General features: G+C 27.5%; 1 protein-coding gene and 1 long non-coding RNA gene across 3 annotated transcripts in view; one reads left to right on the forward strand and one right to left on the reverse strand.

Annotated features, from left to right (window-relative positions):
- LOC132948246 (uncharacterized) overlaps positions 1-22,295 on the reverse strand; it is a 30,967-nt gene that overhangs the window by 7,811 nt on the left and 861 nt on the right. The window lies entirely within an intron of this gene.
- Positions 398-21,914, forward strand: LOC132948245 (piwi-like protein Siwi). 2 transcript variants are annotated; one of them, XM_061018642.1, is made up of 18 exons: positions 398-604; positions 6,993-7,229; positions 7,293-7,332; positions 9,104-9,217; positions 9,432-9,643; positions 9,713-9,898; positions 12,288-12,464; positions 13,718-13,873; positions 13,989-14,134; positions 16,677-16,785; positions 16,859-17,148; positions 17,230-17,378; positions 18,185-18,309; positions 18,391-18,559; positions 19,577-19,698; positions 19,777-19,934; positions 21,128-21,293; positions 21,377-21,914. In XM_061018642.1, the coding sequence occupies exons 2-18, from the start codon at positions 7,008-7,010 to the stop codon at positions 21,491-21,493; spliced, it is 2,658 nt and encodes an 885-aa protein (XP_060874625.1). In that variant the 5' UTR covers positions 398-604; positions 6,993-7,007; the 3' UTR covers positions 21,494-21,914. The 2 variants fall into 2 exon arrangements, with proteins under 2 accessions (XP_060874625.1, XP_060874626.1); XM_061018643.1 differs by lacking the exon at positions 398-604 and adding an exon at positions 5,112-5,391.

Genomic DNA, 22,295 nt, shown 5'->3' on the forward strand with positions numbered 1-22,295 from the left:
AATAAATAAAAAAGGTTCAAATAGTAAATGTCGTCGGGAATCATTTATATTTTACGACGTTTTAGGCCTTCACGATTTCTTTTGTCAAAGGAAACGGTCACGATTCATATAGTTGTATTATATCCCGAAGTAAATAATCGTTATAACAGTCATGCACACTGAATTATCGCGCAGGGCATAGTTCGTGGAATCGGGATATGCTAGCGATCCAACTCCCGTCGACATGGTATAGGCGTACATCTGACCTTTTTTTTTTTTTTGTGAACATTGTATTATATTTATATTTCACGCTATTCCACGACCGTCCCCCGCCTAATTCTTTGTGCACTGCCAGCAATTCTACCAACTCCCTACTCTCGCACACACGCTCGAAAGTATTTTGTGTTTTATTTTCGAGGCGTCGGAGGGCTCGGGTGAACTGAGGCACTAACCAACTACCATTTCACGGTTAGCCTTGACATCGTCCGAAACATAAATATTTTAAACAGTTTAATATTTGTGTGAATGTGTGTCTATGGTGTGCTGTATGAATAAATTCTGTTTGTGCTGATATTCGACTTGTTTATATATATATATAAATAATAATCTACATCAAACGAACAAGGTAAGTTAATAATATAATAATATAATTATATACTACGAAATATATGTAATCAAACGCACGTGTATGGCGCCTAAATGGCCGTATCGAATGAATTTCGCCGAAATGTCGGCGCTCTCGAGTCTCAACACTAAATACATAATGTGTATGGTTGATTGTTGATTAATCTAGTCATCTAGATGCGTATTATTATTATTATTATTTATTTATTTATTTAATTAATTAATATAATTACCATGCTTCATTTATTTACTACGTTACAATATTACTTGGCCCATGGTCATTAGTGGTTATAATTATGATTTATTATTTGCGCTAATGATACAATGGATAATAAAAAAATATTTGCTATATCCATCTATCGTTGTCATTTTTATAATTATTTTATTATTTTTATCTTATTATTAACTTTCATTACTCATTTTATAAATACACGCGAGTAAAATATTTATCTATCATAATAGTCGATATAATAAACGTTTCGTATTATTACTTAGTCATATATATTTAATCAAATGTATTAGCAGAGTTATAATGTTGAATTAATTGTATAGTTATTTCATTCGATTCTCAAATATTATATTACACGGTTATTATTATGATTGGAAAATAAAAATAAGACTTGCATATTGTTTTAAACAATCTAGAGTTCATCGGCCAATGCTGTTGCTCCACATGGTATTCGGAAAAAAAGCTCCGGAAAAAAAATCCCCGTACTAACTAAACACATAACGCATTTTCATTATAGTGTACATTTTATAATTTAATATTTGTATATAGGTAACCTAACCTTTTTTGGACATAGGTATATTCTATAACCATATATATATATATATGTATAGTATATAATTTTACATCATGATAATATAATAATACACCAAATATTTATTTAACTATAGATATAAATATACATTTGAAATATAAAAGATTAAAGTATAGTAGGGTAATAAAAATAATTGACATTTGACTTTATCTTAAAAATTATTAAGGTGTTATATTTTATTGTAGACTCTATCTGGGAACTAGTCTTGGTATCTGAGTAGGACGTAGGTATCTACAACATTGTATTATTACAAATGTGGTTTTTTCGTTTATATAGTTATAAAATGCAGATTGCAGATATACTTGTATACTTTATAATAATTAATAAGTAATACATAATATGTTATTTAACTATTTATTATTAATTATTGTTTAATGTCATATACTACAGGTGTAATTTTTTAGTTACCTTTTAATAAAATAAATGTATTGTCTAGTATAATAAATATTAAATTAGATACATACCTAATAATATAATAATTAATGAAAAACAATTGTTACTAAACTAGTATTTTAGAATATTATATATTTTATGGTTATAGATATTATATTAAAGAAGTATTTAAATGTAATGATTATATTTAATTATGTAAATCATAATAAAAAAGAATAATGTATTTAGTTAGTACGGGGCTTTTTTCCTAGATTCCTCCACATAGGTAAAAATCACTCATTTAATTTCTAATAATAACTAATAACCAGAGTTAAGGTCTTGCAGATTTATAAAACTTTATTATACGTATTATACATAATAAATAATTTTCATTTAGATTCTCTTCTGAACTGAATCACTGAAAATAAATGTAAGGTAAAAAGTAAACGCGTACATTTACGGTGATAAATAAATAGAAAGGGGAAAGTGTAATTAATAAATCTAAACATATCAATTACTACGAGTAATTCTAAACGTTTATTCCTAATATAGGTGGATCTAATAAAATATTTGCATTTGTCTTGTCCTATTTTAATATAATATGTAGGTTTACTAGAAATTATATCTTTAAAGTTCGGAGATAAATAATAATAATGATAGTAATCTTTAATAATGCGGAAAAAACAACATTTAAAATTTACTTATTACTAACAACTTTAATAAATAGTATTGAAAATTTAATCAACAATGTAACGATGTAATATAGGTTTAAAAAAAATATTTGCAGTTACACAAAATACTTACTTATTACAAAATACTCATAGAGTTATAAGCGTAGGCGCGTTTCACAGTTCTACAACTGCAGTCTGCAATGCTTCGAAATACCATAATAATTTAGTGGCGAATTTTTATACTGGCTAAATTCCAATCCCTTCAGATATCAAATTAATATTAAGTCTCAAGTACTCTAGTATATCAATTTAGTGATAATACAGAATAATATATTTTAAGTGATGTCATCAGCTTGCTTTCTGAATTCCGTGCAGGTTGTAGATTGTAATTAGTAATAATGGTATATTGGTATCTACTATGATTGTACCTACTATCAACAATCCCGCTAAAACCCAATCGGATACATGACTTTTGGTTATAATATTTAAATATCAGTTTATATATTAATGTATTGTGTAAGGAATGTTTCAACCGATTTTATCTTTTTATACTTTAGGTGGTACTGTACCTGTTCACAAATTCTTAACATAAGAAATGTAATAGTATTTACTATTTCTTATAACCAGATATTTATTGCGATGTTATTCAGTATTTTTTTTATAATTATAGGTATGTGTTTCAACTTTAAAAATCTTTATTAATTATATTGTAATAGTATTGTAATACATTATTCTCTTAAATAAACTATTAGGTATGGCGTATGGGCCAGTTACAATTTTTTAATTAGAATGGAAATAATTGTGTCTATTGTATTTGGAATTTTAAATTGACCATTAATTCATTTATCGATTTTTTTCCGATTATAAAATAGTTATAGGTATTTATGGCTAATTGAAGTATTAGTAATCGTTTCAGATTTTATTTGGAATTAATGAGTAATTTATTATTTAAAAATTTACATACATTTAGTAGGTAGGTAATTAAAGTTTAATTGATTCCTCATTTTATTATTTACTCAGATTCCGAGAATTATATAGAATCGATGAAGATTTCATTGGTTCGATTTTAATTCATTTTTACTCACAAGATCAATGGATTTGAAAAATCAATCCGACCCATCCCTATAGACCATAATATACCTAGGTTTAAATAACAAAAATGTACAGAAGTATCAATATTTTTTTTTATTAGTCCACGAGGGTTAGCTTACTGTTTATCACACGGAAATAAACATGAACCCCTTGCCAGAGTAAGAGCGCTATACAAAAGCAGTATATTTTCACACGTTTCGACAAATAATTGAAATTTGAACATAACATCAAAAATCGAAATACCACTTTTTTATTAGTTTTTTACCATCTTCTCTCTTTCTTATTCTGCATTCAGTCCATGTTGTCACGATCACGCATTATAATATAGGGGTTGCCGATATTGTAAAGTGTCAACATCATATTATATAGTAATAGTATTACTATATAGTGACTATATACATATAAAAACAGATATACCTAATTATATATTATAATTTAAAAATGCTCTTTACAATTTATTTTTCTGTGGTAAAAGGCAAGAGGATATTATACTGAGGCAGGAAGTGAGGCTAGTATATTAGTTGATGATTTTTTGTCGTTACCCCGAATGGCGACCAAATTCACGGACAATTAATTTCTATATAAATATAGATACAATATAATATGATTGTAGTAGGTAATGTCATGTCGTCATCACAAAGTATAAACCATTCAACTATTGTCTATTAGGCTTAGGCATGTCAGCAACATTGTGATACGCATGGGTATCACCATATACGTATAATATACGTATATATAATATAATATTATGTCTATGGGTATCACCATAGACCTATAAATTAATGAACAGCGCTTAGAGAGACGTCAGGCGTACGATATAGAGTAAAAGAGAACGTGGGGGGAATACGAATACAGTATTAGTTTCCATAGACGTATGATTACCCCCTTTATGTTCTTTCTCTCTTTTCTCTCTTCGTTCTTTCTTCTTTCTTTCTCTTATATGATTCCCGTGCATTGTTGGCAGGGCGGAGTGGAATGCGCTGTCCATTAGTTTATAGGTCTATGGGTATCACCTACTCTTAACTGTGTTTCTCCGCCTCCCATTGGTCGCGTATATCAGAATATCGGAGAACCTAACACATAGGAGAAAGTGGTGGGGGGGGGGGGGGGGGCAAAACAAAATTCAAATACGTATCGTTATTTTTGCTGACATACCTCCATATTTTGTCATGGGTAACTTCCCGACCATTGACCTTTTACTCCATGATAAATTGTCATGTTATACTCATATTGACGCGGAGCATGCGCATGGCTAAACGGCGAGCATGGGTGACGGCAAACTGCGTTACAGTGATGCATTATTATAACACGATACAGCGAGACTAGCTAGTATTAGTATTAGTAGTATTAGTTATTAGTTTATTACTTAATATAAGTTTATTCATAATTCGTTTAATTCAAATGAATCTTGTGAGAAGTATACATGGATCATGATATAATACGATAACTACGTATGTTGTTATTGAATTTAACTATGCATAACCTAGTTTGTTAACCGCGCATGCGTAGAACATATGGAACAACATGTATTGTGCAGCGCATCATACTTTTACGGTGGGAACTACCACCATGTTCCCGACACACATTTTATAACGTGTGGCGCCTAAATAAAACATATGCCGACTCTTTTCACCAAGGTTAAACATTAAACTTTAATAATTCACCAAGTTCTTATCAATAAATAAAAAAATGGCTTGTAAACATTCAAACCTGTTGATATTGTTGTCATATTAATTCCTGGTTAGGTTAGGTCACTTGTCTTCAATTACAAAATACAAATTACCAAGTCGGCGACTCCAGCGTTGGATTCTATATAGTTCTATATTATATCTGTGAGTATGCCGTCATAGATTTTTAATTTGTAAGGCCGTATAAAGACTAAAGACATAAGTTACTTGAATTCTTTGTTTACAATAAATTGTGGACAAGACAAGACGTCGTGTATTCGTGTACTCGCCATAATAATATGTAGTAACTATTAGTATACCGTAGAAAGTGTATAAATTAAGCACTACAAACTTAATGGCGTATACGGTAGACCGTTTGGGAAAATAATCTCAAAATGTGGGCGGTTTGGGTGATTGTTTATTACACAAAAAATACTATTTGAGAGATTATGTATGAATAGGTCTAATGTTTATAGGTAAATTAATTTGTATATTGTGTAATTATGCACATTGCACATACCTAGTCAATTGAAAAAATAAAATCACATGTATTATATATTTACATAATTAATAATGAACTCAAACTTTAAAAAGAAATTGGTATAGTAATATTACAGTAAATGATAAATCAACAATTCATAAAATAAAATCACTTACATAAATAATACCATTTTTCTTATTGAGATAATAAGATTTATAATAAAACGTATTGATAGAACAATATTGTTATATAGTAATGTTGTACGCATAGACGCATAGTCAATATCACTTACGAGTCACACACGTAGAAATAATTTTATTCCCCCAAAACTGTATAAATGATTATTGCTTAAAAGGACTATTCATTTTTAGGTCAAAATTATTAAACTCAACCAAACAAAATTAAGGTATACTTATGTAATAAGTATACAAATATTCAAAGGTGGGCATTAACTAGTTAAAAAGTTACATTTTCTAGAAATTTTTTGACTTATCAAGTTAGTTAATAAATCCGGGAGTACGTGACAATGAAATATTCCATTTCGTTAGTTAACTAATATTCTTGAAAATGTAAAAATACAAATGAATCTTAATATAATATATAATATAATAATATTATTTTTATAAGATCCATTAGTAACAATAAAAATACATTTTTATATCCTTGTAAATTGTAATATTATGATATGGCCAAGAGGAAGATGATATCATTAACGTCCAAACACCTTATTTATGCCATTGACAAATGAAAAGTACGATTCAGAGCTCAAATTACAAAAAACGGGAATATTTGTATATAAAAAAAAGTTAGGTAAGGTAGGTCAAAGTTTACTTCAAAATGATTTTGTTATTTTGTTGTAATCCAAAAATTAATAACTATGAGTACATACTTGAAATTGTAAAAGTAAAAAATTCTTAATACTTTTTAAAATAAGTAAATAAATAACATTAATAACTTGTCTCCATAATAAACCTTGCATTCTAAGACAACAATTTTATTTCATTGTTATATTTTATATACGTATTATGTGTATACTGTGTAATATAAATATTAATTGTAATATTTGTACATGTACATATTGTTTAAATTTAATGAAAATAAAGTTCAATTAAATTATTTAATGATAAAGTTAGATATGGTTATTCAATCATTTAGAGAATTATATTTGAATAATATAATTTTAAGGCACCTAAATGTAATTTGACTACTAAGACAAGAATCATTCACCATCTACACAATTTTATTAGATTTGTAATTTATAAAAATTGATTGTGTTTATAAATAGCTTAAAAGATTATCTATGGATCCCAATCCACCAAGGCGTGCGAGAGGTCGGGCTCGTGGGGGACATCCTCCTCCTAATCAAATAGGACAACCACGAGGACCTCCTCCTAATCAAATAGGACAACCACGTGGACCTCCTCCTAATCAATCAGGACAACCACATGGAGCTCGACCAGTACAGGCACCACCATCGCGGCCACAAGCTAGAAATATGCCAAGCCAATCTGGTCCACAAAGTGTAAGAAATTTATTTTTAAATTCAAAATAATTTAAAAGTATTTATTTATGTTATTTCATTTAGGTTGAACAAGTAACGAGTGGATTAGGAAACTTGAAAACAGGTACAGCTTACTTAATTAATATACATTATCTTTAAATATCTCAAATGTTTCAGGTATTTAATCACTAAAAAATAACATTTAATGAAGCCAACATTTTTGGTAATGGGATAATGGGGGGGGGGGGGGGGGGGGGGGGGTAGGAGGATGTTGAGATATTAAAAACCATTTAAATAATTGTTTACATATTTACACTCACATTTTTTTTACTAATGTTTAAAGTTAGTTAACAGCATTAACTATTATCAAATCATCATAGTATTGTAGTGCTAAATAATTATTTAAAATGAGTAAGTTGTCTTTTTCCATTATTTTTCATGTATTTTCTTCAACCACAGATCAAAATGTTCAGTCTTCATCCAGGCTTTTTATTTGCATGATAATCTTATGCTAATGCTTTTGAAAACATTGTATTTTTTTCCAACTCAGAAGGGGTTTATATTTTTTCTGTACCCATTATACGTGGAATGTCCAGAAAGTGTACTCAATTTTTGTAGACTTCAAAACAATTCATTTAAAAAAAAAAATTACGTGGTTACATTAGTTTATTTGTGTGCTATTTTTCCACAGAGTCTCCATCCCTTTCAATGCAGGTTGTGAGGCAGTACATACATTTTTTGGTGCTCGCATGTCCTCCTTTGTCCATTTGTTGACCGCCTTTTCACTTCCTCATTTGTTGAACATTTTTTCCCACCCATGTGTTTCTTCAGGGAAGTGAACAAATAGTAATCTGAAGGCACCAGGTTGGGTGAATACAGGGGGTAGTTCAAAATATCCCATCCAAAGGAGTCCAACAGTTGCTTCAACACATTGACCGTGTGGGGTCTGGCATTATCGTGCAGCAGACAGACTGCTTGTTAAACTGACCTCTCCTTTTATTTTGAATAGCTCTTCTCAATTTTTTTAGGGTCTCACAATACAATACCTTGCTGTGTTGATGATCTCTCCTAAGGTAAATATTCAATTTATATGATGCATTTGTGCAGTGTAGTCAATGTAATAAAAATATATTCCCTATAGTCGTGAGAGCCCCAGTAAACTTACTTTCTGGACATGCCTCGTATTTGCTCATAACTAAAGAAAAACTGTTTTTGACCTGATCAAAATTAGCCTTTTAAAATAATTTCTTTTAAAGGTAACCATTTAAAAAAACTAACCTATTTTTCCACTTGAAAATTATTATCTGGTATAAAATAATAATTCATACCAAACTTTTATGTACATTACAGCATTCCTCTTGAAGGTTTGAAACATCAAATACATACCTGATTTATTATCTAGTTAATATGATTATTGATTATGTAATTTTAACAGTCTAGAGTGTATTGTATTTATCAAATAATTTCATATGTTTCATAACAACTGTTCAAAATATATTAAACAATATATAATAATGTTGTCATACAGTCACTAACAAACTACAATGTGATGACACTGCTAAACCGACCAATGATTGGTCAGATATTACATTTTTTACGTCACATCCTCTAGTGCATTATTTTAACATTTAAACAATAACTTAATTTTAATGAATGATTTATGCTTGACCCAAATATAATCTATTCTTCCAATGTACAAAAATATACTCTGTCTAATATTAGAAGAAATGTCTAGTATCTAATTTTTGGTTAAATGTGTTGAACTTGTAGTTCCCATGCACAGTATAGCCATGGCTACAAAATGTATTTTTTTTTATTGAACAGAATATAATATATTATTTAATTTTGTCTGTAAATTAGTAATCTATGTATTAATATATTGTCTTTCATCTTAGAAGATGCACTAATTCCAATTGGTCGAGGAGCAGTTCGTGGTCGCCAACCTATAGAAAATATATACTATAGGATAGAGAGACCAGAATCATCAACATCTAGTGATGGAAAAATAGGTATAGTGTACGACAGTAAAATGTTTAAAAACGTTTATTGTTAAGAGTTATAAATATTAGTATATTAATATAAGTTCTTTACATTTAGTACTGTGTACAACTGTATTCATTTTAGTATTAAGAATAGTAAACAAAAGTTTGAAAAAGAAATTTTAAAACGCACTAGAACTTTTACAAAATCTAATGTTTTGTTTTTATTATATTTTGTCTATAGGTAAAGGCGGACAAGATATTCAGTTGACATCCAATTATTTTCCGATAACCACCTATACAGATTGGAGTTTATACCAGTATCGAGTTGACTTTAACCCAATTCAAGATAAGATAAACGTTCAAAGAGGCCTATTGAGCTCACACAAAGAACTTTTAGGAGCATATATTTTTGATGGATCAATGTTGTTTAGTAGCAAAAAATATATACCAAACGTAAGTTTATTATAATTTTTTTTTTAAATTAATATTTTAAAAGTAATAACAGTTTTATTTTTATTTTAGACTTTAGAGCTGACATCAAAACGAAATTTTGATGACGAAATAGTAATAATTACTGTAAAATTTATTCAAATCATTGAAAAGGGTGATCATTCTTCTATCCAAATTTTTAATTTATTGATACGTAAAGCCTTGATGAACTTAAACCTGTCACTGGTTGGAAGAAATTATTATGACGAGAAAGCCAAAGTAAATACTTATTATACTTTATTTATATATAAAAATATATTAGATATTCTAAGTTTTGTATTGGAATTGCTACAATTTGGAACTATTTTTAGCTCATTCAAAATATTGAAAAATAAAATAATAGTAATTTATAATTATTAATTAATGAGATTTAAAAAAGAGTCTGAAATAATAATGCTACTTTTAAATGATGATCTGTATTTTTAATTACATTATTGGAATGGAAACATGATAAATTTCTAAAAATGTAAATATACTAATATTTAATACTGAACAATTAGGTTTTTTAGGTTTTTATTAAGAATCTTTAAAGGTTAAATGAGCTGAGTAAAATACCGAGTAGTGTATCTAATTTTGTTGTTCATTACACGCTATTTATCTTTGCTTAGGGGGTTCCAGTGAGTTATTTTCATAGGAGTAAAATTTAGCAAATTATGTGGCAAGGACAATGTGTCAATGTGTGCAAGTGTAAATGAACATTAGTGTGTGTGCGATTCTGTAACAATCCTAACAATTAACACATCCTCTAAAGAACGGTCCTAGAATTTTTAGAAATATTAATTTCTTCAATACATATAGTTGAACAAAAGTGTTGTATAAACTGAAATTTTTAAATATTATAATACTGTCAAAAGTTCAAAATTTAAAAAAAAAGCTTCAACCGTTCTAATGAGGAGATGTTAACAAATGTTATTATTTTTAAGGTATTAAAATTGAACCACCTAAAGTCTCACAATCAGATCTCGGCCCAGCGGAGGGTCTAAAATCCGTTGGAACTACCTTAAGATGTTAATTTATGAAAAAAAAAAAACTGAAAAATATGTTTAGTAGGTTTAAAGACGTGTATGTATCATTGAGTAGTCACTGTAATCGATGTAAGATTTGAAAATATGTTTAGTAGGTTTAAAGACGTGTATGTATCATTGAGTAGTCACTGTAATCGATGTAAAATTTGAATTCAATGATTAGACCATTGTAAACACAAAATGGTACTGAGAGATACAAAAAGGAACAAGATTAACAATAATTAAAAAAAAAAAACTACAATAACAGATATTTAGTTTATTTTATATTAATATAAAATATTAATTATAAATATTGATTAGTGCGATCTTGCTTTGCAATGCTTGCTATTAAAAAATATTCGAGAAACCTATGAGAAAAATGTATTCTATGGGTTATAACCTAATTATAAAAATTAAAAAACCACTATTATTCAGTGGCTGATCAATAATTTTTTATGGAACGTGCTATGTTGACAAAAAGCTCCGTAGGTACTTATGACGAACAACTTCAAGGTATCAATGAATGTAACCTATTTTTTGGTAGTATTCTACAATTAATACATTTAGTTTTCTACACAATGCCGGATAAGTGATATCTAAGAAATTTATAATAATAAAAAAAAAGTTCAATACCTATGCGAAACTTCAGCTTCTATGCAACCCAATATTATAATTATAATTACAATTTATTATATTACTTGGTTTGATTAGAAAGATGAACAAGTTAGTTATTATAATAGGTAGGTTTTTTTCTTGTGATTATATTTTTCAAACTTATAACTATTACATTTATACCAAAATAATATATAATAAATATTTAAATTTAAACTTTTTTCGATGGGCTTTTTTTCCATGGTGTTTATTTTTTGAGACTTTTTTTAAAGATTCATAAATTAGTTGGCGAAACAGTCGTTAAAATTTCAAAAGTACAGTATGTGTGATCACAGATTATTAGGTTTATTTTAGTTGCATTCAGTAAGTTGCATGGGATAAATTTACCCTACTGATTATAATGTTTTAATAATATTTTGGTTGATAGTTGTGTTGGGACTTTTATGTTATTATCTACCTCCTCATGTATATTTATTTTTTACAAAAATGTTTAAATTATAAAAATATAAACTACATATTTTTTTTCCTAAAATAAAGTATTAATTATTAAAATTTGGTATAATCTTTATTACACATATTTGCAAAATAATAAAATTAGTAATTACATTCAGTTATTTAAAAAAAAAAAACTTTAGAATAAGTATACTAAAAATGATTCGTATTGGAACTTCAGTTATTCATTTGTCATATTGTTGTAAACTTAGAATAACCACAACCGTTAAACGTTCATAACATTACATTTAAAATTTTTCTTTCATATTTGTAAAAAAATTTTTTAGTTGAAAACATGAAACATATTTAAAATTTGTATATAATCAAATGTAACACATTAAAAAAATTGGTTGACTACATAATTAAGAAGAAATAGATTATAGAATGAGAATAAAGGCTATCCAGTGATAGAATATATTATATATCAGTAGTACCTACTTATTTGAAATTTTTTCCATAATCCTTTATATTTACATTGTATTTTTTTTTGTTTATTATAGATCAATATACCGAAGCATAGACTTCAACTATGGCCTGGTTATGAAACTACTATTGGAATGTATGATAGTGGTCTATTATTACGGTCAGAAATTTCAACAAAAATCATGAGGGAAGAGACTGTTTTAGATTTTTTAAAAGATTGTGCTGATAATAGAAACAGAGACCCTCAATGGATGGTCAGTAATATATATTATGATATAATATTTATATTTACTATCAAAATCTGGTTTAGTTTATTTTAAGTCAGTAACATGTAAAGAATTAACTTTATCAATTAAACTCTTAAAGGGATTGCAAATTGACAGTTTTTAAGGTGTTAATAATAGGAGATTTCTAAATTGTATGTGTGCGGGTCTTGTAAATGGTGCGTAGCAATCATTGTAGTGTATGCACGTGTATATAAAAGTAATAGTGGAGCGCTCCCGCCCGCACATGTACAAGTCACCGCCTCTGCGTTGCGCACGTGAACGGTAAACAATTTATTGTTAAGCTCATTTGTATGTACTTTTTGTCCTTCCTACTGATTAACCTAATAATACGATAATATTTCAGAAAACTGATCTGAATTTGTTATAAATTGAGATCAATCAGTCCACATTTTAAGATTTCTGATTTAAATTCTAAATAATCAACGTTTGAAAATTCTGAAATTTCAAAATATTCAAACTAAATTTGTAGTTGTTTATATGTAATACAAATACAAAAGTATGCGCATAAATATGGAAGCATATTTTATAAAATATGTGGGAAAAAACAATTTTTATTTCTGTATAAGTACAATGCTTATGAAAAAAATACAATAAAATAATTATAAAAATATCAAAATGATGTGTTACATTGAATAATTACAATTTCTAATATAAGGTTTCAAAATATTTTTAAAATAGCTAAACAATCGTTCCACATCAACCGATGTCATTTGAGCATATTTGAGGCACATAATATCTGAAGGCGATAATTCCAAATTTTTAGAAGGGTGTCTGCCAATCATTATTTCATTGATGGTTTTAAAATTAAGATTTTTTTCTGTAACAGCATGAATTTTTTTTTTTACAACATCTATTTGTCTGCTTACAAGTTTTAATTTCCCGTAGCTGATTCGACAATTTGCATACTATCATTTATAGATTTTTTTTTGTTTCTAATTTTGTAATTGTATGTTCAATAAAACTAAAATTCACTGAGATGAAAATTAAATTATTTTTCAATGTTTAATTTTGTATAATATTTTGAGATTTTCTAATAGCCATAGAGGTTTCTGGATCTAATTTTGAAATAAATTCTTGTATTTTTTTAAAGTGCTCAGAATAATATTGATGAGCTACCAACCATGAGCCCCACCTAGTAATTATTGGCTCAGGTGGTAGAGTACATGACTTTAAAAATTGTGGTACAATTTGGAGCTTTAATATATAATATTCTTTTTTAGGTTAAATTTAAAATGGGCGTTATAGGTAGTACAGTGCTGACACGCTATAATAACCAAACTTACCGAATCGATGATGTGGACGAAAACTCAAATACCCAATCAACATTTAAGAAGAAAGATGGATCGAGTATATCTTACATCGACTATTATAGAGAAGTATGTTATTTATGAATGTGTATAGTTTAATTATAGTTGCATTATAATATATATAGTTTTCTATGTTTAAGCTTTAAACGAGGTTAAGACTGCAATTATTTTTTTTTTTTTTTAGAAACATAAAATAAACCTGAGCAATCATCAACAACCAATGTTGGTATCAAAGAAAAAAAAATCTTTTAAAATTGAAGGTGATGAATCTGAGCTGGTCTACTTAGTTCCTGAATTATGTACTTTGACTGGATTAACTCAAAAGATGAGGTAAACAGATTTATACAAAACATTAAATTGTGTATTTGATGTACAAAATCAGTGGCGCTGATGTCATCTGAAATACTTATGATAAATTTCTATACAGTAGTATACATACCAACCATCCCATCCCTAGGGTTCATTGTATCACAAATATCCCATCTACGACCTCTTCCCCCTTAAATTATTCATGAGTTTTATGATATTTGTCACATGCAAACCATAGGATCAGCACCACTGAACAATATAATGCTTGCTTGCAAAAAAAAAACAAATATAATATTATTTCAATTTCTATTAAGACAACAGAAGAACTATCTCAACATCTCAGTTTAATTTTGGTTTTTATTGATCCAAATTTTAGATTCTGTGTAGAGCATTAAATGTATTGGTTTTTTAATGATGTACTCTTTTTATGGTAGAAAAAACTTTGATTTTCTACTATGAGGGTGTCTGGTAGACAATTGGATCTAATTAATACTTTTGATTGGGGGATCGAAAGTAATAATTCTCAGGACTTCAAGATCTGGAAAAATAAAAAATAGGGAAAAACTCAAATTTTAATTTGTTATTTTGTAGTAATTCACAAATCAATATTTAATATAATATTATACAGGGTGTGTCTTATGTCATTGTACGCGGGTTTTTTAAACGATTATGGGTTGATGACATAGAATAGAAAGTTTAGTAAAATATGCATTAATACTTTCAAATTAATAATAATTAATTATTATATTATTAATAATAATTGGTATAGGTTTAGTTTACAAGAGCAAAATAATTTTTTCTTATAACTACCTTTTTATACACTTAAGTAGTTTAATCGGTAATCTAATGACACTCAAAAAAAAAGAACATAAACAAGATTGTTGGCAAACATAGTTGATTATTTTAATTTTATTTGTTATTTTAGGTAATGGTAATTAATAACTTCACAGTAACTTTTCCCACAATATCATAAATTTGAATTCTCTATTAGGTGATTAAAGTAATAATGGGAAATTGGTAAATGGTATTCGATTGTTGACAATAATGTCTAAAGTATGTATGAGGGTTAAAAAAAATGTGTAATGAAAAAAGTGCAATATTAAATGGTACACTTCTCGTAGTGGGATGAACTTGAAATTTGAACCATACAGGTTCCCTATATTGGTAGGTATCGCATGCAAAGTATGAATTTAAGAGTTTAAATTCATAACCCTTCTTATTTTTTTAGTTTAGGACATTTACATTTTATTTTGTACTTTTCCTATCATAAATTCCTATCATACTTTTCTTACAATATAATTAATTAACAATTAACAATAGCTTAGGACTAAGGTAATACCTATTGGTATTTGATTTTTGTTATAATAATATTGAAAATCTGTAATTAATTCAGATTAAAAATATGCCTAAGTTAGGTACAAACCTATATTGAGATTGACTATTTATCTAAATATCTTGCAAATAGTTTATTTTAAATCACGATTATTGAATAATTCTTAAAGAATTTCAACTGCTAAATTCATACTTTGCATGCGATACCTACCAATATAGGGAACTTAGGTTCAAATTTCAAGTTATAAAAGTAAGGTATAAGAAACAATTATTTAGCTCTTGAAAATTAAACCTTTATTAATTATTTCAATTAAAATTATTAATGTATATTATACTAAACTTTAGAGGACCATAGTTAATAAGCTAGCAAACCAAAATTGATGATTGACTATCAAAATTTTCAAAAAAATAAGCTTTATCAGAATCCATTAAAAAATTTAGAAGTTACCATTTGAAAAAATAAACTTGATTTTGCTATTGGTACACCTGTGTGTTTAAAAAATTTGAAATTGTTATAAAAAAATTGCCTGTTAAAAATAAAGAAACACATCTTTTTTCTTTTTAATGAAATTCTATGTCATTGATCCATAATTGTTGAAAACCCCCGCGCACAATGACATAAGATACTCCCTGTATAATAATTAATATATTATATTTTAAATTTAATACAAAGTTCCTCATAAATTGTTCTTAGTGATAAAAAAATATAAAATATGTAGTTTCAGTTTTATTTATGTCCTTTTTAAGTTAACATTATTCGATATTCATTATTCATCAATAGCGCAAAATTATGTAAATTATTTTGTAATTAAAAATTGATGATTTATAACATCATAGACATGGAAATTTAAAACAAGATTCCACTCAAGTTTTTTACTGAAATTTAAATAAATGTTAAGTGTAAAGTCCATGCATTTTTTACGAGCGATTGAAGTCCAAATTTTGATGACATATTCAAATATTATACAATTTATCCTCAAATAACTTAAGTTGTTATTCAAAAAATAATAATTGTAGAAACTTAAAACATTTTACTATAGTATGGCTTAAATTATCTTTTCTTAATTGCCTATACACAATGAGGATTTAAACATATTTAGACTAATTTAATGCTAACTATAGGTATTTTTCTAGAAATGATTATGCTCAAAAAGTATTGATATGTAATATTACTTATAACATTTAATATTTATTTGTACATTCATCTAATATATACTGTTGGCAATTACAGAGATAATCGTTTTCTCATGGCTGATTTGGCAGTGTATACAAGAGTAGGTCCCAGTGAGAGAATTGGCAAGTATAACAGTTTTATAAATCGAATTCTTGATACACCCAAGGTAAATATTTTTATTGAAATATTGATGAGTAAATAATATATATTTTTCCTTTAATTTCTACTGGATATTTAAGTCTGCAGAATCACTATCACAATGGAATTTAACATTGAGTAATAAACTCGTTACATTTAATGGTCGTGTATTAACACAAGAAACACTGCAAGGAAATCAAATCAAATATCCAGCTGGTAATACAGCTGATTGGACAACTAGCTTACGATCTGCACCTATGTTCACTTGTGCTGAAATAAAACGTTGGGCAGTACTTGGTCCACAATCGAATGGTGGTCAAGTTAGACAATTTGTCAAGACTCTACTTACAGTTGCTAAAAAAATGTCATTTAATTTACCACCACCTGAAATGTTAGTATTGGTTATTTATTATTTAAAACATTTTATAATTTAACTCAATTTCAAAATATACTGTTTTAATTTTTATTTTAGAGTTGATTTAGATATTTCAAATATGAGACCGTATTTAACTACTTTGGATCAAGTAATAAATCGAATGAATCCGTCATTTATTTTATGCATCATCAATCGTAATGATCACTACCATGTCCTTAAAAGACAACTTAGTATCGATCGAGCAGGTAACCAAAGATATTGAAACTATAGATTTTTTCATGGATTTTAATGTAGGTTGGTTTCATGGACACTTAAATAATCGAGTTAGATTAGATGAGGTCGGCTTCGGGTCTTACCTCGGGTCTACTATCAGTCTATCACCCTGTCTACTATAAGTCATGGTTGGGTTATGAGTGCTCACTGCTCACATTTAACCGCATTAAACGGCTGTCACAAAACTGTGCGTTTGGGTTGGTTCGGTTGTCATGATGTAGTGGGCGGGACATAGAGTCAACCCGCCAAACACTGATTGTGGCCAAGCTCTAAGTACCATCAATTCACATATTTACTAAAGTAAAGAAAATTAATTAAATTGGTAGAACAGTTAGTTCTTTCTACTCAATATTGATCTCATGGTACTTCTCTTGTAACTGAGATTTAAAATATAAAATTTGATATTTTAGTGCATAAAATAGATTAATATTAACTTATAATATTTTCCCAAATAATCATAATTTTTCTTATTAAATAATATATGGTATTAATTAAATTCTCAGAATAAAAATAAATAATATTCATCAAAACGGATTTTCTGTACCAGATGTTATTGAATATTATAATCCTGGTCTTAAAGTTTTGAATAACGGTAAACACTAAACAATAATAATTATATTTTGAGTTGATTTGGGTTCAGAGCTCTAGTTATTACTTATTAAATGCATAAATATATAATTTAATAGTTATGATTAATTCTAATATCATAATGTTAATATCACTGCTCACTGCTTCTGTTTAAACTCAATTCAAATACCTCGAAATATTTATTTTTTAGTGCCCTCTCAAGTAGTGTTGATGAGACAAATAGAAAAAAATAATATGTCAGTATGTACCAAAATTGCCATACAAATCAATTGTAAACTAGGTGGAGCACCATGGCGTGTTGTTATCCCTGAAAAGGTATGATTATAATGTATATTTGTGCTATATACAAATTTAATATATTAAGAGACCTAATCATTCTATTATGTCTTTTATCAGAATATGATGATTGTTGGATTTGACGTCTGCCACGATAAGCAAAATAAAAATAAATCTTATGGTGCATTAGTAGCGACAATGAATGATAGCCACACTGCTTACTTCAGCTGTGTTCAACCACATGAAAGTGGTCAGGAACTTTCAAGCTATTTTGCAATGAGTATTGCTAGTATGTATATAATTATATTATTTATTTTAAAATTAAAAATTAAATAGAGAAAATAGAATTTAGTATTTATGGTACCGGTCTATTGTGCAACCTACCGACACTTATGGGACCTAGCATGCAACATTCAATATGAATTTGTCGTATATACTGATAATATCACTTACTCATCTTTTTAATAAAATGCTTCCTTCATCTTCATATATGCTAAGATCAGGGATTTTAATTATCTTACATTGTTTAATCGTATTTTCTCCACATTTACATATAAACAATTTTAGTTTAATATTATTATTATTTATTTCTGTATGCAACAAAAAAATCTTCATTTATTGCCATGAGCGTGAAAATGTAAAACCTAACCGACAATAATTGTTCAGCTGTGCACGGTGAAACATGAATTTTATTATGAAGATAAACTTGATAAGTTTTATTTAGTTTACTCAAAATGTCTCAAATTTACCTACCTATTTAGTTAAAAATGTTTTTTAATCTTATACCTGCTGTTAAATGTTAATTGCAATTTGTTTTGATTTTAATGTCAAGAAACATATCCAACTGTAATTTATTTTTATTAAAATTAGCCACATAAAATACAATGACAGATAAACATTAATTTTAAAGTATATAAAACATATTTATTATTTTAATGCCTTACTACAATGTGGAAAAAATAATTCAATGGATGCTCAAGCTCTGTATCACCCACATGCTTGGTGTCTACAACTTGCCTATGTGTAAAAAAAATGTATGTGGAAATCTTGTTGATTAATAAAAGCACAAACTAATTTAGGAAAATATAGTGCACTGTTGATGTTGCCCCAATTGCTTTAATTTGTATGTAAACTATAACCCTTTTAAAATTTTAGACACTCATTGCAGTAGAATATTTTTTACTTTTTATAAAAAAAAAAGTAATCGCTTAATCTACAATAACTTATTAATCACTGATATATTATGAAGTTTATTTTAAAATGTATACCTATGTATTATTATTTGAATATTTTCTTTGTTTTTTAGAGGCTCTAAATAAATATAGATCCAAAAATAAAACACTCCCAAATAGCATAATTATATACAGAGATGGTGTGGGAGATGGACAGTTATCATATGTCCATCGAACTGAAGTTGATATGGTAAAGGTTGGTATCTACATTAAAAATTATGTTTCCATGTACAATGTTAGTGATTAAATTTAATATAAATAATTTTGTTTATAGAAAACTTGTAAAGATTTCTACGGGGAGAAAAAAGTTGGCATGGCATTTATTATAGTTAAAAAACGAATCAGTACAAGATTTTTTTGTAGCAATCCTAAAAATTATCAAAATCCACCCCCTGGAACAGTGATTGATAATACTGTCACTGACCCAACTATGTAAGTATATTTATAATTATTTTACTGTAATAAATTACTGATTTATGAACTAGCCATCCACTGTACACAGTGGGGTTTTAAATTTAATTTTTCATACCTATGTGGTTATATTACACAGTGATTAAAATTAAATTAAAAAAAGTTACTCTAGATACTTGTCTTTGATATTTCAAGTTGACTTATGTAAGACTGAAAGGTCTTAACCGCATGTGTTGTTATGTAGCTTAAATATTAGAATGAATTGTCTTATTATCAAACTTAAAGGTAACAACATTATCTGTATTCTCTACAATAATTAATGTATAAATAAGTTATTAGAATGCGGGTATTTTCAAATTATTTAGTAGCTGAAATTCATACGACTTTCAATTTAATTTGCTTAAGCTTTATAATGTAATACAAGTTCTTCATAAGTTGATCTTTAGTATTCTAAAAATTAAAAAATTCCTCTCACAGTTTTAGTTATTTATATTTTGTTGTAATTCAAAAAATATTAATCACAAGGGAAAAGCACAAGGAATAAAAGTCTGATAAATACAGACTACCTACACAATATTATAATGTTGACGTTGTATATTAAGATGTAAAAACTTACTTACTTTCATACTGTAACTACTGTCACATTGTACTGTGTACATTTTACTAATATAACTTATAGACTTAAGAGGACACCATACCCGCATGCCTTGTCAATCTTACAAATGCATAACATAGCAAATTGTACGTTCTGAATAATTCTTTTATGTTTAATTTTAGAGTGATTTTGTCTATGATAAAATTTAAATGTAAGGATATTATCTAGACGATGATGTTGGTTTATTTTTATATTTCAATTTTAAAGCAAATTATGAGCATTTTAAAATGTACAAATAATTTAATATTTTAAAATGCTCATTACTCGCTTTAAAATTGAAATATAAAAATAAAAAACTTAGTCTAGATAATATTCTTAGTTCTAAATTTGTTAATAAATAAATTCACTCTATAATTAAACACAACAGAGTTATAAAAACTAATTATTCAGAACATACAATTTTCTATGTTTTTGTAAGATGGAGGCAAGATGCACAAAATAATAAAAAAAAACAGGTCCATGACTCATAATATATATTCTGTTAGGTACAGCAATTATAAATAATATGTATCATCATTTTTAAAATTTATAAATGGAATAACATTTTAATGCATTACAGGTACGATTTTTACCTGATCTCTCAAAATGTAACACAGGGTACAGTTACCCCAACTCACTATAATGTAATTGTGGATACTCTCAATGAAACTACTGCTACCAATATTACACCCGGAATTATGCAAAAACTTACCTATAAGTTGACTCACATGTACTATAATTGGTCGGTAAGTACTAAGTATTAATTGTTTAAAGATGAACATAAAATGAACCATATATTTTTATAATTTTAATGGGCATTTTTCTATAGGGTACAGTGAGAGTTCCTGCCCCATGTCAACTGGCACACAAATTAGCATTTTTGACTGGACAGTCACTCCAAAATCCTGCAAATCCTGGTTTGGAGGATTTACTGTACTTTTTATAAGTTTTTTCACTGACCACTGAATATTGAATAATAGTACCTAACGAATAACGATTAGCCAAATCGGTACATTTTAGATTTAAATACACATGTTTTTAATTTTCATAACTTTTTTTTAGATATTTTTTGAGAAAAGTACATATTATTGTAAAATCTGAATAGATTAAAATCTTATCTGGATGATTAAATTAAAATTGTAAACAAAAATTATTAAATTGTAGATGTTCTGGAGCATAGTAGTGTACAACAAACTGCCTAAATGTAAGCAACGACTGTGGTGGCCATTTTATTATATAATAATTACTTATTAGTTATTACCTATGATAATATTTAAACAATTTTTTTATAAATATAATATATAGGTAAGTTTTTTACAAGAGTTGTTTATTTGTATTTCTTTAAATATATACATTTTTCCATATAATTTTTTTATTTTTTATTATGTATTATGTGTGTATATTTGTTTTATATTTAACCCTGTAATCAAATTGTGTGGAATATTTGAAGGTAAATAGGAACAGAATGTAGATTTAATGTGATTGAAGTGTTTCAAGTATGTTTGAGATATTGAGTGTTGTCAATAATCAGTGTTCACTTCTAAAAGATTTTCAATAGTTCATTGTATAGGCTACTATTGTGTATTTTAGACCGTTTAGTTAAGTTTTTCAACGAGAAATAAAGATAGGTGAATACTGAATATAGAAAAATATATAAAATATAATACACATTTTTCAATAAAATAGTTCAGCAATAAGGTGGTCCTGGAGGGGCAATAACTTGAAACGAAGTTGTATAGTATAACAAG

This window comes from Metopolophium dirhodum, chromosome 7 (assembly GCF_019925205.1).
Source record: "Metopolophium dirhodum isolate CAU chromosome 7, ASM1992520v1, whole genome shotgun sequence".
In the NCBI taxonomy this organism is placed as follows: domain Eukaryota; kingdom Metazoa; phylum Arthropoda; class Insecta; order Hemiptera; family Aphididae; genus Metopolophium; species Metopolophium dirhodum.